General features: G+C 42.4%; 1 protein-coding gene across 1 annotated transcript in view; it reads right to left on the bottom strand.

Moving 5' to 3' along the window:
- Window positions 1-19091, bottom strand: part of MLXIPL (MLX interacting protein like) — a 257673-nt gene that overhangs the window by 58107 nt on the left and 180475 nt on the right. Inside the window, exons 8-11 of the mRNA XM_073616573.1 lie at window positions 14148-14284; window positions 12123-12612; window positions 6780-6841; window positions 1931-2153 (exon numbers count right to left, since the gene is read on the bottom strand). Of these exons, the coding sequence (XP_073472674.1) occupies window positions 1931-2153; window positions 6780-6841; window positions 12123-12612; window positions 14148-14284 (912 nt within the window). The remainder of the gene's footprint in view (window positions 1-1930; window positions 2154-6779; window positions 6842-12122; window positions 12613-14147; window positions 14285-19091) is intronic.

The following is a 19091-nucleotide window of genomic DNA, read 5'->3' as shown; positions in this document are numbered from 1 at the left end:
CAAAAGAGCGGCAAAAGAGCAGAAAATAGCGGAGGAGCCCGGCAGAAGATCCGGAGAGCGCGGAGAAGAACCGGAGAGACCCCCGAAGAGAAGAAGGCAGCAGACCGGGCTCCTCCGCTATAGCAAAAGAGCAGAAAATAGCGGAGGAGCCCGGCAGAAGACCCGGAGAGCGCGGAGAAGAACCAGAGAGACCCCGAAGTCGGAAGAAGACCCCCGGAGCTGTCTAATAAATTACTTTAAAAATCTGTGTAGTGTTTTTTTTTAAATTGACACTTTCCCTAGGTGAATGGGTAGGGGTTCGATGTACCCCATACTCATTCACATAGGGTGGGGGGCCGGGATCTGGGGGCCCTCTTATTAAAGTGGGCTCCCGGATTCCGATAAGCCCACAGACCCCGACAACCAATGGCCAGGGTTGTCGGGAAGAGGCCCTTGTCCTCATCAACATGGAGACAAGGTGCTTTGGGGTGGGGGGGGGCGCGCCCCCCTTCCCCAAGGCACCGACCCCCCCATGTTGAGGGCATGCGGCCTGGTACGGTTCAGGATGGGGGGGGGGGGGCTGGCTCGTCCCCCACCCCCATTCCTGTCCGGCCGGGCTGCGTGCTCGGATAAGGGTCTGGTATGGATTGGGGGACCCCCCACGCCGCTTTTTCGTCGTAGGGGGTTCCCCTCAAGGTCCATACCGGACCCAAGGGCCTGGTATGCTCTTGGAGGGGGAACCCATGCCGGATTTTTATTTAAAATTTGGCGCGGAGTTCCCCCTCAAGATCATCTGAGCACAAGTCGCATGCCGAAGTCGGATCATGCGAGACGGCGATCCGACTTTGATCCGACTTCAATGATAGTCAATAGGCTGAAGTCGGATCAAAGTCGGATCAAAGTAGTACAGGGAGTACGCTCTGAAGTCGGAGCGACTTCAGTAGTGTCTATTAAGACGCTCCCATTCACTTAAATGTGAATCTCTTTCTGGGGCGACTTGGGGCGACTTGAGGGCGTACAAGTCGGATCCCAAGTCGTCCCAGTGTGAACCGACCCTGAGTATCTCTTCCATGTTTGGGGTTCTTGGAAGGAAATATATTGGTTTTATTAAGGTGCAATCCCCGTATTGTTCTTTTGTTTTGCCTAATTCAGTTCCCTGTAAGGGACCTTAGCGACAAATCATGTGGTTTATGATATTGACTACTTACATATATATCTTAGGAATTATGGCTACGCTGGCTATGTCCATGTAGGGAGAAAATGGGGCGTGGTTTGATTGCTAATGGACTCCCAATTGGTTTCAGCCTATGGTCTTTTCCCAGCCCATCATATGCTCAGGGGTGTCACCCTAATAAAATTGCACTGGGATGATGAATTTAACAATTTTGATTGTTTCTGTTTAGATGACATTGTAAATAAGCATATTGGCGGCTCATGAAGAAGTGGATTAAATCCATGAAAAGCGTCGGGTCACAAGCAATCAGCCTTCCATGACATAATGTATAATGCTTAATCACAACAATGTTTGAATATTTGTACTATATTTGGATGCGCTTTATGATATTCTGTGGAATGATGTTGAAAATATTGATAGCAAATAAATAAATAGTCATTTTAGATAGATGTTGTGAATCAAAAGTCCTATCTTAGTATACTTTATTTCTGTTTGATATCCTTATGGGTATGTGGCACCATCTTTTTAAATAATTTTAGTAGGATGTAAAATTGATGTAAACTCGTGTCTCTGCATGTGAAATCTGTGTGGTTTTTCCATTAGTTTTCATGCATGTATGGTGTGAACGAGGCCTAAAGTTTGATGAATATATAGTTAAATTAAATAAAAATGGAATGACATTGCCAGTGTACTAACAACAATTTCTGATCAATTAGTTCATTTCTGGGTGATTCCAGACTGTTAAATGCTAGTGTACAATGATGACTATGTACTTACTGCAGACTGATGATGGAGAAAACCTTTCCGTTTTCGGATGCCGAGGAGGACCTGTAAAGTTTGTGGTTTCAGAAACTGTGCTGTTGCTTGGACTACATAAAACAGGACTGAGGAATATTGAAGGAGGAGGAGAGGTAAAACCAAGGCCACTTTGTGTAGGGGAAGATGGAATAGGTGGTACAGAAATGCCCGGAAAAGACATAGCTTCTGACCTACTGCCTGTCTGGGGAGAAATACAATTTCATTTATTTATTATTTCTGGAACATCACAACTGTGTAAACTCTACTAAACCTGCTATTAGCTCTTACATGGATATCATCATTAACACTACATTATATCTTGTGTCGGAAGAACCTTGTAACTTATGTGAGATGCCGTAAGCAGATTTACTAATGCACAGCAATACGATCCACAGTGGATCACTATTAAGATCACTATTAACCCAAAAAATAGTGACCGAATGCGTTGAACTGCAGAGGGTTAAAGTGCAGCCCCATTCTCTTGAATGGGTTGCGCTCGGCTGCGGTATTTCTGAATGCAACAAAGGTTTTAATTTTTTGCCATGGACACAAAGCAAAAAAGCAAAGCACTGTGGCATATGTACAGCCCTAAGTGGCTGCATGCCCTTGCTTAGATGGGCAGTCGGGGGGGGTAAAACCGCAGCTCAACTACCTGCGTTTGCTGTCCCCAGCCACTTGTTGGAACAAGCCCTTAAAGCTCAACTCCAGTCAAACCTTTGCTTCTAGACATTGTGGGAAAATATACTGTGTTATATGTTATTATATAATATTATATATATGAAATTATATGTGTTACTATGTTATGTTATGTTTCCCATACATATTTCCTGTCATCAATCGATGCATCAATGGAATTACTATAGCTTCGTTTCTCTTATTTTATCATTCTAAGTGTTCAGTTTTTTCCATTATTACCTTTTATACTTTATACTTCATTTATCATGTTTTTGGTTTTTTCACCACCTGTCATTTAACAATTTTCCATCATAGTCTCATTTCATCACCAGTTCACTTTAGCATAGATGATAGTTGTCTACATTAGTTTCGATTGTGCTAATTGAACAAGCCTGATCTCCATTAGTGCTCGGTGTGGTTTTTCTCTCGCCAGGGCTTTTTTACTCAGACAATAGGTGCAGGAACTCCCCTTTTCCGAGTCACCCCTTTTCCTCGCCCCTACCCACCTCCGAGCACCGTCCCTTGGTTCCATCCCCTACCCACCTCCCAGTACCGCCCCTTTTAGAGAATACAGAACCAAGTATCATCTTGTGGTGCTAAGTAATTTGTATTGAATTTGGTAATGATATCAAGAAAAGCAGTAAAATAGATCCCCTTCAGCCAGCAACAATAGATCCCCCTAACAACAGTGTACCACCCACAACAAAATCCCCCCCCCCCCCGCAACTATAGACTCCCGGAAGCATCAACAGATCTCTGCACAGCCAGCTTTAATAGACTCTCTGGCAGCCATCAACAACAGACCCCTCCCCCAACAGTAGATCTCCTTCAGCAACAACTGACCCCCCAGCAACATAAGGTCCCCCACCAGCAACAATAGACCTCCTCAACAATAGAACCCCCTGCAAAAATAGATCCCCCTCCAGCTAGTATAGATCCCCCAGCAGTGAGCATAAATACCCTGCAGCACACCCCAGCACCCCTTGCCATTACATACAGTCAGTCCAGGAGGTGCCGGAACTGCGTTCCCCCGCGTTGCCGCTGAAAAAAAAGCCCTGTCTCTCGCTTATCATGTGACTGGGAGCATAATATATACCACTTCTAAGATAGCCCCATCAGAGCCTGAGGAAGAAGCATGCATGCTTCGAACGCGCGCACCCTCCCACTGAACTTTAATCCAGAAGTGAGGACATCGCAGCAGGATGTTCCGGTGTTCACGGATCCCTTCCCCTGGATACTGAAGGCATTGGACTCCACCACTGTGTTCGCTACCAAGGACTTCTTGGTGCACACCGGTCCCAGCCCTGCATCCTCTGGATAAATGCAGATGACACCCATTATACATGCCTGTCTCTTTCATCTGTTTGTGAGTGTATTCGCTATTTTTTTTACATTGAATCCATTAAATTTTTAATATACTACGCTTAGAAGGCGCCACTTTCTTTCCCTCACTATGTTATACTCTCTTTGAGGTTTTATAGGTGTTTCTGTAATATTTAGGGAGAATTGTTTTCACGTTCTTCCTTGAGTTCATGAGAAACAGGAGTGATGCAGCTGTGTCTAAAGAGCACTCATATACACACATATGACCTCCTTAGAGTACATAGGTACAGCATTCCAAAGGCACAGCTGCATCTACAATTGTCTGCTGAAGCACGATGTTCACATGATCTGTAATGATGTTTATATGGAACCTTCTGATTTAGTGTAATAAAAGCTAATAAAGAGTTTTTTCTCTCAGACAATAGGTGCAGGTACTCCCCCTTTTCGTGTCATTCCTTGCTTCCACCCCCTACCCACCTCTGAGTACCGAATACAGAACCAAGTATCACTCTTGGTGCTAATTAGTTTGTGTGGAATTTGCTAAGGAAAGGCAGTAAAATAGGTCCCCTGAAGCCAGAAATATTAGACCCCCTCAGCAACAGTAGATCCACACCAGCAACTATAGATCCCCACAGAAACAAAAGATCCACTCAGCAACAACAGATCCACTCAGCAACAATATATATACCCAGCAACAATAGATACCCCACAGCAAAATATCCCCAGCAACAATAGATCCACCCCAGCAACAATAGATCTCCCAGTATGCAGAGTATGAATAGACTTTCCAGCAGCCACTCCCTCAACAGTAAATCTCTCCAATCAACAGTTGCCCCCCCCCCAGAAACAATAGATCTCCCCCACCAACACCAATAGACCTCCCCAACGAAGATAGAGCCCCCAGCAGCCAGCATTAATAGACACTCCAGCACATCCCAGCATCCCTTGGCATAATATAAATTCAGTGCTGAAGGTGCTGGAACTGCATTTCCCTACGTTCCCGCTGAAAAAAAAACCTGGCTAAAAGTGAAGTACAAACTGCATAAATCCACAACAATCAGCATTCATCTTATAAATGTTTGGCTTTGGTATGTTGCAATATGACAGGTAGCTGTACTATGTACCCCATACTCATTCACATGGGGGATCCTGGGATCTGGGGGCCCACATTCCGGTAAGCCCCTGCCCGCAGACCCCCACAACCACTGGCCAGGGTTGTCGGGAAGAGGCCCTTGTCCCCATCAACATGCTTTGGGAATGGGGGGTACAGACCCCCCCTGCCCCAAAGCACCCACCTTCCCCCATGTTGAGGGCATGTGGCCTGGTATGGTCCGGGGGGGGGGTGCTCGCTCACTCTCCTTTCCTGACCTGCCGGGCTGCACATTCGGATAAGGGTCTGGTATGGATTTTGGGGGGATCGCTTAAGATCCATACCAGACTCAAAGGGCTTCCCCCCTAAAATCCATACTAGACCTTTATGGTATGGTCCTGGGGGGGACCCCATGCCGTTTTTTTTTTTTTTGGCATGGGGTTCCCCCTCAAGATCCATACCAGACTCAAAGGGCCCAGTATGGATCTTGTTTTCTTCAATTTTGGCATGGGGCTCACCCTCAAGATGCATACCAAACTCAAATTCAGATTTGTTCATTGAAGTCGCATGGAAGTCAAACATGAAGTCGCAGGGCAAAGTTGAATCAGAAGTGGTATGACTTTCATGTCGGATCAGTGGATATAACCTAAAGGAAAAATGGCTGCTGCTGTTGTTACTCATTCACCTTTCTTCACCAACCCAGTGACTGAATAATGAAGGAGCAGCAACATATTAATGAGGTCATTACTGTGTTTTCTCTAACCTGTAAGCATGTTCATGTTAGACCTACAAGCTTTATGCAAACAGACACTCCATCTCCCAGTCTGAGTGACACTGCGCAGGAAATTACAGGAGACTGGTTATGAGACAAATTCAGGTACAGACTATGTAAGAATACATTTATAAATTCTAATAAATACTTATCTAAATTAAAATGGCAATTTTTTTTAATATTTGCATAATAACCAATCAGCTTCTACGTTCAATTGAACAAGCTGAGGTTAGAAGCTAAATGCTTACTATGCACACCTGAAGCAGATTGTGTGTGCATCAGTTTTAGTAAATCTCATCTATTGTCTTGTTAAATCTGTACAGGCTGTTGAAGTATCCATTGTGTCCAATTAGTAATGTTCTAATTTTGCTAGATGTCATAAGGTCAGTCTGTACCTACGTAATATTCACCTAGACATAGCATTACACCGCTTCCACTGTTAGCAAATTTTAAACATTCAGTTGGGCAGAATGGATCCTCAAGAGCCCGCACAGCCTTTAAAGAAGAAAAATAGGTAATTAATTATATTTATAGATTAGTTGTCTTGCTATCCTGCCTTAGCCCTGGTTCACATCGGCTTGATTTGACATACGATTTGACAGGTGATCGCATTTCAAATCAGAGCCTATTGTCAGCAACAGGAGCATCCCAATAACTGCGCCTCCAACTTAGCGGCGCCACACCAATTTCCAAAAGTAGTTCCTGCACTACTTTTGGCGACTTAGGAGGCGATTTTAAAAGACATCTGTGCATGAACCCGTACAGATGTATTTCAAGTCGCCCCTGAAGTCGGACTGAAATGCAGCTTTGAAATTGTGCGAGTTCAGATGAACTTGTGAACAAGGGCTAAAGAATATCTGCTTCGCTACAATTTTTTACAAAGGTGGAGCTAAAGTTCTGAAATAAAAAGTTGTATTATGTATAGATAAATAGAAGCAGTTGAAATATTTAGTTACTGCAGTGATTACCGTGTTACTCAGTCCATTAGGCCCACAAGACTGGAGTTGTGCAGTAGAGTCTGGTTTGGATGCTGAAAAATAGGAGAGAAATTAAGAAAAAACAGAAATATATATACAGTGTATTTAATATTTACAAGATAAATCCTAAATATAGTGAAATTACTAGATAAAACTTGAACATTTAGCTTTCAGTGTATTTGAATGAGTTAAATACTGGAGATCTGTTAGTTCAAGTGGCTACCTTATTAAAATATTTCTAATTTTATTCAACCAATTTTGTGTTTTTCACACCTACCACAAAATACAGACAGAGGGTTACACTATTATTTAGAATATGCAGCTCTGCAACTTCGCCCGACAACTTCAGTATGTTCGTCAGATTATACAAAAGCATTGTCTTACTGCTGAATTACATGTTCTCTCCCTCTACTGAAAGAGCCAAAAGACCCTCTTCTTCAGCTCTCCAATGACTAAAACATGTTGGAATGTTGAGATAAGAACCCACAGAAATGATGTTACTGCTCATCCAAAATAATATACAAAAAAAGTAGTTTCCCCAGGGGTTTTAATGCAGTAAAAAATGGATCAAACAAATACCAATGCACTTATAAAAATGCAACATGTTATTGTTACAAATGTTAAAACCAACAATCGTTTAAAATATGAGCTCTAGTAGCACAAACACCCAACCAGATACAAAGATGATGATAACCCTAGGCAGGTGTTGACTCTAATATAGGGAATTTGCTCAAAATTAATCCTGCCAACAGTACCTCAACGTGTTTTGATTATAAAAATCTTAATCTTCCTCAGGGGGTTAGGTTATCTGCATTTAGAAGCACATAGTTATAATGGAGAAATGTATGTACAATCTAAGATACTTGCTATATGGTACAGAACTCTCTAGAGGTACAGAATGGAAGTTTCTCATTGGGTTCTTGTTGAATTCGTACATCCAAGAACATGATACTGTCCTGATTGTAGTTCTTTGTGAATTTGAGATTACGGTCATTGTTGTTCACTTGGCAAAGACATTCTAACAAGCTGGCCTCAGGCCCCTCCCAAATGATAAAGAAGTCGTCAATATACCTGTGCCATGTGGATATACTGCGCGTGTATTTGGCGAGGTCTTCATCAGAGAGGAAAGTGTTCCCACTCCCCCAAGTACAAATTGGCGCAGATAGGGGCACAACATGTCCCCATTGCTACACCTTGTACCTGGAGGGAGTGAGAAAGGTCAAACATGAAATAGTTGTGGTTCAGAATATAGTCTAATCCACAAAGAATAAAATGATCTGGTTTCACATTCAACACCCACCCCCATTGCTTAAAGGCAATTATATTACATGGGTAAAAATGAATGAGATGTGGAAACTTTTATATTTAAGGTATTCTTTATGATAACATTATAACTATGTGCTTCTAAATGTAGATAACCTAGCCCCCCTGAGGAAGAGTACGATTTTCATAATCAAAATGAGGAAATTCCCCATATTAGAGTCAACCCCTTCCCTCACTAGGGCTATCATCTTTGTGTCTGATTTAGGTTATTATACTACCAGATCTCATATTTTAAACAATTGTGGGTTTTAACTTTTGTAACAATAAAATGTTGAATTTTTTTTAAGTATGTTGGTATTTGTTTGATCCATTTTTTGCTGCAATAAAGAGGAAGTAACATACTAGCACATTATGTAACACTTACCTGCAAATAAAGCCCGCGTTGTCTCCGCTGGAGGCCGCATCCATCTTCGCCCGTCTTCCTTCCGAGTTGCAGGCTCCGGCTCTGTGACTGGCCGGAGTTGCGTGACGTCACTCCCGCGCATGCGCACGAGAGCCTCCAGTCATGGCACTCACTAGTGAAGAAACAGCATGGAGGGCCGGTTCTTCACAGCACATGCGCCGATGACATCATTCGCGCAGTACAAAGTAAATATCTCCTAAATGGAGATAGGACGTTTATATCTCCACGTTTAGGAGATATTTACTGTACCTGGGTTCACACTAGTGCGAATTGGATGTGGGTTTCCCCGCATCCTATTCGCACAGCAGGGGATTGTGAGGGTTCTCTATGGAGCCGGTTTACATATCTCCGCAGCAGTTCTGGTGCGATTTTGCACAGGAACCCTGTGCGTCTTTTGGTCCGTTTCAGGTAAAGTGTTGCCCCATATTTTTAACCAGTTATCACTTTCTAAGGTCTTCTGCAATTGACATATTGATTAGGACCCACTGTGGGGTTGATTTACTAAAACTGGAGAGTGCAAAATCTGGTGCAGCTGTGCATGGTAGCCAATCAGCTTCTAAGTTTAGCTTATTCAATTAAGCTTTAACAAAAAAAAAAAAAAAATGAAAGCTGATTGGTTTCTCTGTAGAGCTGCAGATTTTGCACTTTCTAGTTTTAGTAAATCAACCTCTCTGTGTATTAAATATAATGTAAAAAAGTGTAAGGCCTGGCTCACACCAAATGAGGTGGGATTGCGTTGCGCGGTTATTCCAGTGCGCTCCCACAGCAAAGGCAAGTGGTGTCCGGGCATGATGCTCTGAAAAAAGTACTGCATGCACTACCTTTTTTCAGTGCAGTACGAGGCAATCCACTGCCTTGTACCATGTGGCTAGCAATTGAACCTCATGAGATGTCTGTGAGACATCTCAATAAAGTTTGTTAAAAAAAAAAAAAAATGTAATCCGCTAAACTTAGAGCATGATCACTGCGCTGATCTCCGCCAGATCGCACCACATGCTACAGTGCAGCGGCTGGTTTGAACCAGCCCCAATTTATTAAGCAATCTCATTTCTGTATTATTGAATTGTAGACTAGCCACTAGGGGGAGTGAACACTCAATATACAATCACTTTGCTTCCCTTTGTAACAACTGCTGAGATAAGCTATCAGTCACAGAGGGAGTGCATTGTTTTCGATCAGTCAGCAGACTTAAGTAATAGTACACGTTTAAAAATGTCAGTTTTTCTGCGTTTACATGCCGCGTTTAGCCGGGTTTGCATCGCATCTCTCCCGCAGGCAGTTTACACCGCCTTCTGCAAACCGCTACGGGTGTCAATACATTGTTAAGGAATCCCCCAGATCGGTTCACAGATCAAAGTGCGAACTGTGAACTCGCACAGGAATCGGATCGCATAGCTGAGAACACCCATGCGATCCGATTTCAGTGCAGGGGAATAAAAGTCCCTGCACTTTTTTCCTGTGAATTTAATGCGAGTTCAGCCATACAACTGTATGGCTCAACTCGCATTTCGCAGACATCGCATGTGATCGGCACCTGCAGTGCGGGTGCGAATCACATGTGATGTCTAAGATTGCACTAGTGTGAACCTACACTAAACGTCCATTTACCAGCAGCAGTGTACATGATTTTCTTTGGGAGAAAGACAGTGCAGCCATTCTATTGCACTGCAGGGCTGGCAGTAGAGCCTACATATTTAAATTGATACTAAACACACTCTGTTTAATTTGCATTGTCCCTTCTATTTCTGTATAGGAATAATGGCATTATAGGTTTTCTTATTAAAATAATTACAAGTATCTTCTTTCCTAATCGATATACAGCTGTCACATGACCAAGCCCTTTCCCAGCCTGTCTGCAGGGAAACATAAGCAGGAGGAGCTTCTAGTCCTCTGCTGTTGGTTACATGTTCAAATAAAAAAAAACAGCCTTTGGAATTCAGAGTAGAAATAAATAATTACTATCAATAAATGGTTTTAAATTGTCATACAAATATATATTTGAAATCAAATCTTTATTATTTTTTGACAATAACATAGTGTGGCGGATTTCTGCCAGTCACAGGCTGTGTCACGCCTCTGCAGTATGTGTCTTAAAATAACAGGGCGGTGAAGTCTACATGTAATATCCCGTCCCCATTGTGTTTAGCTGGTTAGTGGGCAGAGAGGTGGAGGGAAGGAGTGGGCTGTTATTTACCACTGTGTATATGACCACATGTGTGACTCTATGGTCACATGGGCTGATCAGATATGATAGAGAATAAATGCTCAGCATAGAAACTCACTGAAAACTGAGCATGTGCAGAGTTGCCAACACTGCTCTGCAAAATCCCTAGCTGCATTGGGGACTTAGACAGAAGGGTGAGATAGAGAGCAGCAGAATCAACCAAGTTTTTTGCAGAATACAGAAAACAATTTGCATAGTGACTGAGTGAGTATGAACAGCATACTAAATACAGCATTTATTGATCGTTTTTAATAATGTGGGTTTATTGACACTTTAATGAGTAAATATGACTGTCTCCTTATAAATAGAGAATTAAATGTATGTAGATTCTCAGAAAACTAAACCTGCCTTTATTTACATTTTTTTCATACTTGTAGACCAAACATGACAGTGACATAATGTATAAAACATTATGGAAAAAAAAAAGAACATAATGTACTAGCCATATTAACCCTAGGCAAGATGCGTTTGCCTAAAGTTTAATTCTAATTTATGCAGCTGCAACAGTTTTTCTTTTAAAGATTTAAACCATGACCATGTGACTAAACAGGGCTGTTTAAAGCCTCTATAGTTTGTCCCAACCCTTGTCACTGCCACTTTGATGTGCATCAGGTAAATTTAGAAAAAATAAACCTAAAAGAAAAAAGATTTATGTACGGAAGATCATTACATGTACAGTGGAACCTTGGATTACGAGCATAATCCGTTCCAGGAGAATGCTTGTAATCCAAAGCACTCGCATATAAAGCGAGTTTCCCCATAGAAGTCAGTGGAAACAAAGATAATTCGTTCCGCACTGACTTCTATTACATGCAATACTGCATGTGGCCAGAGGTGGGGGGGGGGGTGGCGGAGAGGCTCGGAAATACTCTGAGACAGCTCAGCTGAACTCAGAAAGCCTCGGAAAGGCTCGAAAACTCTCGGAAACAGAGTATTTCCGAGTATTTCCGAACGGCTCCAAACCGTTCTGAGTCTCACCGGCGCCCCCGCACCTCTGGCCAAATTCGGTACTGCACCGCCCATTAGCTTGAATTCTGCTTGTTTTGCAACACTCCCAAACCGGATCAGAATTTAAAAAAAAAAGTTGCTCATCTTTCAAAACGCTCGTTAACTGGGTTACTTGTAAACCAAGGTTCCACTGTATAAGCATAAAGCTTTCATGGTCCCTCAGGCCTAAAGAAAGAATAACATTCATTAATTAGTACTGCTGTTGCAATTTAATTATTACAAGCACCCTACAACCATACAATTGATGCGCGCAGCTACACCAGCCTTGTGGCATCTTCCAGAGTTCCACAATCCCTTTGGTCACACGTGATTCAGTCTAATCTCTGTTTTGGGCATTCATTCATATTGATTATTTATTCATATTCCTTCTCCTTACCTGAAATGCAGGGTTGACTGACACTACAGAGAGATCTTGTTGCTCCTTCAACAGAAGGCCTCCTAGTTCTGCTGGCTGAACCTCTTGAACAAGCTTTTGGCAGAGGGAACACATGAGGAGTCTCAATGTGCGTTGGAGGCTCAGTGTATAGCGGGTAGACATCTGCATGTATAGTCAGAGGTGCGGCTTGATTTAAGATGGTGGTTTCAGTGGTCACAGTAGTATATGGAAGTTTAGGGCAGGGTACTACTGGTGGAAACAGCAGATCCTGATCCTGCACTGGAAGATTTGGGGAGATACATTGTAAGGGTATAGATGGAGTAGGTGGGTAAGAGTCTCTGGTGTATCTATTAGCAGGCTCTGGATAATGGGACAGTGGTTTGGGTTCAGGGTTGGACGGTGAGCATTGTACTGCAGAACTGTTATAAACAGTTGACAAGGGTGTACTCAGATAGCAAGGATCTGTTCGGGGAACGTAAGAGGCAGAAGACTGGCAAAAAAAAGAAAATACATGTATAAAACATAAGGTCTTTGAGATTTAAACCTACAAATGAAACACATTACTGGTAAAACATCAAAGTGCAAAAGAGAAGCATATAGAGGAAGAGAGAGAAATATTAGGGTTACTATGAGAGGAAGTGGAAGGTTCAATATAGAAAGCTAAACTGATTTTATATGAAAGCACACAAAGCAATACAGTACACATATCCAAAGCAACCAACCAGATTTGCTTTACGGAAAAATAAATTCTAATTGCTTGTTATGGGTTACTGCACTTTACACACTGCTCACAGATATACTTTTTTCATAAGCTCACTCTGAAAATAAATTACCGTTTTTATCGGTGTATAACACTCACTTTTTCACCCTGAAAATCTGGTGCAAATAGTGTGTGCGTGTTATACGCCGATACTTCAATTTGGGCTGCCTCGGAGGAGACGGGGAGGGGGATGGGACGAGCGCTGTCAGATTACATACAGCGAGAATCTTCTGTCTACTCAGTGCCCTCTGTAATAGGAAGTCTCGTCTCCTCGGCCAGCATTGGAATAGTGTTTTGTCTATCATAGAAGCTGGTCCAGGAGGCAGGTCTTTGTATTAAAGAGGCCGCTGAGTAAACAGGAGATTCTCTTTGTATGTAATCTGATGGCACTCGTCCTGCCCCCCTCCCTGTCCCCTCCTAGGCAGCAGTAATCTGAGGTGAGGCTGCAGATAGGCATTGAACAGGCTGCATTGATAGCACTTGTGAGGCTGCAGATGGGCATTGATCAAGTTGGATTGATGGCAATGGTGAGGCTGCAGATGGGCATTGATCAAGATGCATTGATGGGCAATTGTGAGGCTGTAGATGGGCATTGATCAGACTGCAGATGGGCAATGGTGAGGCTGCAGATGGGCATTGATCAAGCTGCATTGATGGCAATGGGGAGGCTGCAGATGGGCATTGATCAGGCTGCAGATAGGCAATGGTGAGACTGCAGATGAGCATTGATCAGGCTGCAGATGGGCACAGATAAGGCTGCATTGATGGGCACTGACCCTTATTTTGCTTCAAAGTTCTTTATTTAAAATGTAAGTTTATTTTTCCCTCAAACTTCCCTCTTAAAATGAAGGTGCGTGTTATACGCCTGCACGTGTTGTACGCCGATAAATACAGTAAGTAAAAATGGCTTACGTAAGAATGAAGGAAAAATGTGAAAGTGATTCTAAAATAACATCAAATAAAAAAGTATATATAAAACATTTGTAATGCATTGTTCAGTCAATAAAGCCTACGGGCAATAACATATAAACTGGGTGGAATAGGGGGCATTTGATGGAGATGTTATCCTTTTAAGTGTACCGCCATGCAGAGTGATTAATGTGCCCATACCCAGACTGCAGCCTTGGCCGTACTTCTATACTTCTATACTTCAAGACCAGTGTTTTCAAAACCAGTCATTAGGGACGACTGTAAGTACAGCTGCACTTCAACTCAGCAGTCTATTCCTATACTCATTATACAATGGAAATTAATTATGGGCTAACCTGTAAGGATCGGTTACAACCAATTGCAGAATGTGGTTGGCTGTTAATTCCCTCACTGAAGCCGGTATAACATTGGGTTTCTTGGAAACAAACCGGAGGCTGCTGAGAAGGAAAAGGGCGTGAGGTGCCAAAAAAATCTGGAAAAGACAAAACAAAATATTTAATTTGAATACTGTAGTTTTAAACATTTAAAAAAAAAATAACATCACTACTGGGTCTAACCACTGCATCCTGTGCTGGAAGTGTTGGATTCTACTGAGTCTTTGAATTGGTTGTTTCTCTTTACTACAGCAGAGAATGGCGTCGCAGGCAGTGGGAGAAACCAGTTTTAAATATCTTCCTTTGTAGGAAGGTTTTATTTTAGTGACAGAGATGCTTTAAATACCTTGTTGCTGTGCATATTTGGAAATTATATATTAATGGGGCGGCACAGTGGTGTAGTAGGTAGCACTTTCACCTAGCAGTAAGAAGGGTTGCTGGTTCGAATCCCAACCACAATACTACCTGCCTGGAGTTTGCATGTTCTCCCAATGCCTGCGTGGGCTTCCTCTAGTTTCCTCCCACACTCCAAAGACATGCTGGTAGGTTAATTGGATCCTGTCTAAATTGTCCCTAATATATGAATGTGAGTTAGGGACCTTAGAGTGTAAGCTCCTTGAGGGTAGGGACTGATGTGAATGTACAATGTATATGTAAAGCGCTGCGTATATTGACTGTGCTATATAAGTACCTGAAATAAATAAATGAATGTGGGGGCCAGCCTTTTTTGATCCCCTTATTTCACTGTTAATTGAAAAATACAGATGATGTCCAGTAATACGTACTAGACAGAGATCATGTGATCTTGGTCGGCTAGGGAGGCAGTTTTCATTAAATGGATGTTCAATATGTTATTCAAAATAATAAAGTGATTTAGTAATTCTGACACATTATACAGCCATATAACATATGCTCTTTGATAAATGCATAGCACCATGTTTAACATATGTTCTGTGCTCCGGTTGTCCAGCACTCATTATTTGAAAACTGATGGATATTTACCAGCGACACCAGGCAACTCATGAGGGTTGATTTACTAAAGGCAAATAAGCTGTCCACTTTGCAAGGGAAGCTGCCCCAGGGCTTAGTGAACGTGAAGTTTTATTTTGCAAAAAATACCCAATCACATTCAAGGAAAAAAATAAATAAATAGCTGCAATAGGAAATCAATCCCATGATGTCACTAAGCCCCCCATGCTATCTACATGTGGACACAGAGGAAGCGTTTTCCTTTCAGGCTTTGATATCATGAGTTCCATGTTGTCACTGGTAAGTGGTCCAAATTTTCCAAGGCTGATTGCTGGACAACTGCGGAACGGACAGAAGTCCAACATGGTGGTATGCATCTATCATTACACATGCGTAATATGGCTGTTTAATGTTCATATAATAATTTTAGGGTGAACTTCCACTATAAAGCAAGCCAATTGATTTTCTTTCCTTTCGACCATGGGTGGAAGGAGAGAAAATGGCTCGATTGCCCTATCAATACAGTCGGTGCTAATGGGGGAATGTCTCCTACAGGACTATTGTATTCTACCGGTGGGGCGACATAGGCGACATAGGGAGCAGAATACAATGATTGCTGCTATAGCCCTTGGCAGTAATCGCATGCAGAAAAGTCCAATGGGCTGGTTGTATCCAAGCTGATCTATGGGTTGACTTGGGTACAATCAGCCTGCCCATACATGGTTCTAAATTTGTCCGGTCCCTGCTGAACCAGTCGAATTTTGATCCATGTATGGCCAGCTTAAGTCTAATAAGACTTTTGATGACATGAAGCTAGACTGCATGTAGGCAATACCTAATAAGCCTAAGAGAAACCAAATGTATTCAGCCAAGCCTAATACCACATTTTAAATAACCAGCGTTACGGAAGCACCCAACATCATTCAACTGATAGTAAATAATGCAGAAGCAAACGACTCATAGACTACTACTGCTTTGTACACCAGCTATGGTTTACTTTTCTCTGAAGAATAAGTGCTTTTTTTGGATTGTTGGTAAATAGTGTCTGATGCAACTTTTATAGTTATTGTGAAACTGGAAACTTCCTGCTCAGCGTGCTTATGTTTACGATCTTACTGTGGAGGAGGCAGGAGAGGAAGACTCATGGCACAGTGGAACCTGACCATATCACATGTGAGAGCACATCCGGAAATGCCAAACTTAGCTTTTAAAGGGCCATTTACACTGTCTAGACATCATGTGTCTTGTTTAAAGGTGAACTACACAAATTTAGCTTTCATTGCCACCATACAATACTGTGAAAAAATAGAATTTAATTAAAAGCAGAATATTACTTTGCATACTAAAATCACCAAATATGATCAGTGATCAATAATCACTTAACTCTTCTTCATACTACATGGGGGAACAATTAGTATGAAAAAGTAACAGCTAACAACCCTCAATTTCTGTCCTTGTACCCCATTCCACTGACAGCACAATTCATGCGGATTTATATGCCGTCCATACATCATGAGAAGTAACATTTTTTTGCTTGGCATATCATACTGAGAAAGAGGAAGAAGAGTATTCACAAAAGGAGCTAGAATATATATAAAAAAAAATCACAGGGCGAGGTAGAAGGTTACTAATTCCTGGTGGGGTAGAAGGGTACTTATCACAGGAGGAGGTGGAATAATACTAATCAGGGGGTAGAAGAGTACTAAATCACAGGTGGGAGGTGGATATATAGAAAGGTGAGCGTAGAAGGGTACTAAATCATTGAAGGAGGAAGAGTACTAATCACAGGAGGAGGTAGAAGGTTATTAAATCACAAGAGGTGGTAGAAAGGTACTAAAACATAGGAGAAGGTGGAAGAGTACTAAATCACGGGAGGGGGTGGAAGAGTACTAATCACATGACGGGTGGAAGGCTCATAACCAAAAGAGGTAGTAGTAGGCTACTAAATCACAGAAGGGGATAGAAGAGTAATATTCACAGGAGGGGGTGGTAGGATAGTAATCACAGAAGCTTGTAGAAGATTACTAAATCAAATGATGGGGTGGAAGAGTACTATTCACAGGAGGAGGTAGAAGGGTATTAAATCACAAGAGGTGGTAGAAGGGTACTAAAACATAGGAGGAGGTGGAAGGTTGGTAATCACAGGAGGGGGTAGAAGGGTACTAAATCATATGCGGAGGTGGAAGAGTACAAAATCACAAGGGGGTGGAAGGTTAGTAATCACAGGAGCAGGTAGAAGGGTGCTAAATCACAAGAGGGGATATAAGAGTACTATTCACAGGAGGAGGTGGTAGGACAGTAATCACAGGAATTGGTAGCAGGGTACTAAATCACAAGAGGGGGGTGAAGAGTGCTATTCACAGTAGGGGGTGAAAGGGGAATAAATCACAGGAGGGGACGGAAAAGTAATATTCACAGAACCAGATGGAAGAATACGAATTACAGTGGAGTGGAAGGGTACTAAATCACAGGAGGAGGTGGAAGAGTACTATTCACAGGAGAAGGCGAAAGGACACTAATACAGGGGGAGAAGAGTACTAAATCATAGGAGAGGGTGAAAGGGTGCTAATCACAGAAAAAGAAAAAAGAAAAATTTGTAGGACTTTAAATGAAGCAGATAGCCTGTAAGGCTCAGTGCCTCCATCCCTATTGTAATGGAGGAGAAAATAGAAAAAGTTGGGACTTTAATTCAATCTTATTTTATTGAGAGAAACAAGGTGGAAAATGCAGTCAGCTTAGAAAACATCAGCAACAGTAGTAAGGACAATAAAACACATACATACATATATATATATATATATATATATATATACATATATTTGATTATATGTGTTTGATTATACTGATTGGACTTGATTAGGAAAGCCACACTCCTGTCTATATGACATTACAGCTCACAGTGCATGTCAGAGCAATTGAGAATCATGAGGTCAAAGGAACTGCCTGAGGAGCTCAGAGACAGAATTGTGGCAAGGCACAGATCTGGCCAAGGTTACAAAAAAATTTCTGCTGCACTTAAGGTTCCTAATAGCACAGTGGCCTCCATAATCCTTGAATGGAAGACGTTTGGGATGACCAGAACCCTTCCTAGAGCTGGCCGTCCGGCCAAACTGAGCTATCGTGGGAGAAGAGCCTTGGTGAGAGAGGTAAAGAAGAACCCAAAGATCACTGTGGCTGAGCTCCAGAGATGCAGTCGGGAGATGGGAGAAAGTTGTAGAAAGTCAACCATCACTGCAGCCCTCCACCAGTTGGGGCTTTATGGCAGAGTGGCCGGACGGAAGCCTCTCCTCAGTGCAAGACACATGAAAGCCCGCATGGAGTTTGCTAAAAAAACACCTGAAGGACTCCAAGATGGTGAGAAATAAGATTCCCTGGTCTGATGAGATGAAGATAGAACTTTTTGGTCTTAATTCTAAGCGGTATGTGTGGAGAAAACCAGGCACTGCTCATCACCTGTCCAATACAGTCCCAACAGTGAAGCATGGTGGTGGCAGCATCATGCTGTGGGGGTGTTTTTCAGCTGCAGGGACAGGACGACTGGTTGCAATCGAGGGATATCCTGGATGAAAACCTTCTCCAGAGTGCTCAGGACCTCAGACTGGGCCAAAGGTTTACCTTCCAAAAAGACAATGACCCTAAGCACACAGCTAAAATAACGAAAGAGTGGCTTCACAACAACTCCGTGACTGTTCTTGAATGGCCCAGCCAGAGCCCTGACTTAAACCCAATTGAGCATCTCTGGAGAGACCTAAAAATGGCTGTCCACTAACGTTTACCATCCAACCTGACAGAACTGGAGAGGATCTGCAAGGGGAATGGCAGAGGATCCCCAAATCCAGGTGTGAAAAACTTGTTGCATCTTTCCAAAAAAGACTCATGACTGTATTGGATCAAAAGGGTGCTTCTACTAAATACTGAGCAAAGGGTCTGAATACT

The sequence above is a fragment of the Aquarana catesbeiana genome, linkage group LG02 (genome assembly GCF_042186555.1).
Source record: "Aquarana catesbeiana isolate 2022-GZ linkage group LG02, ASM4218655v1, whole genome shotgun sequence".
NCBI classification, from domain to species: Eukaryota; Metazoa; Chordata; class Amphibia; order Anura; family Ranidae; genus Aquarana; species Aquarana catesbeiana.
Note: the sequence above shows the minus strand (reverse complement) of the source record. Positions and strands in the feature narration are given on the sequence as shown.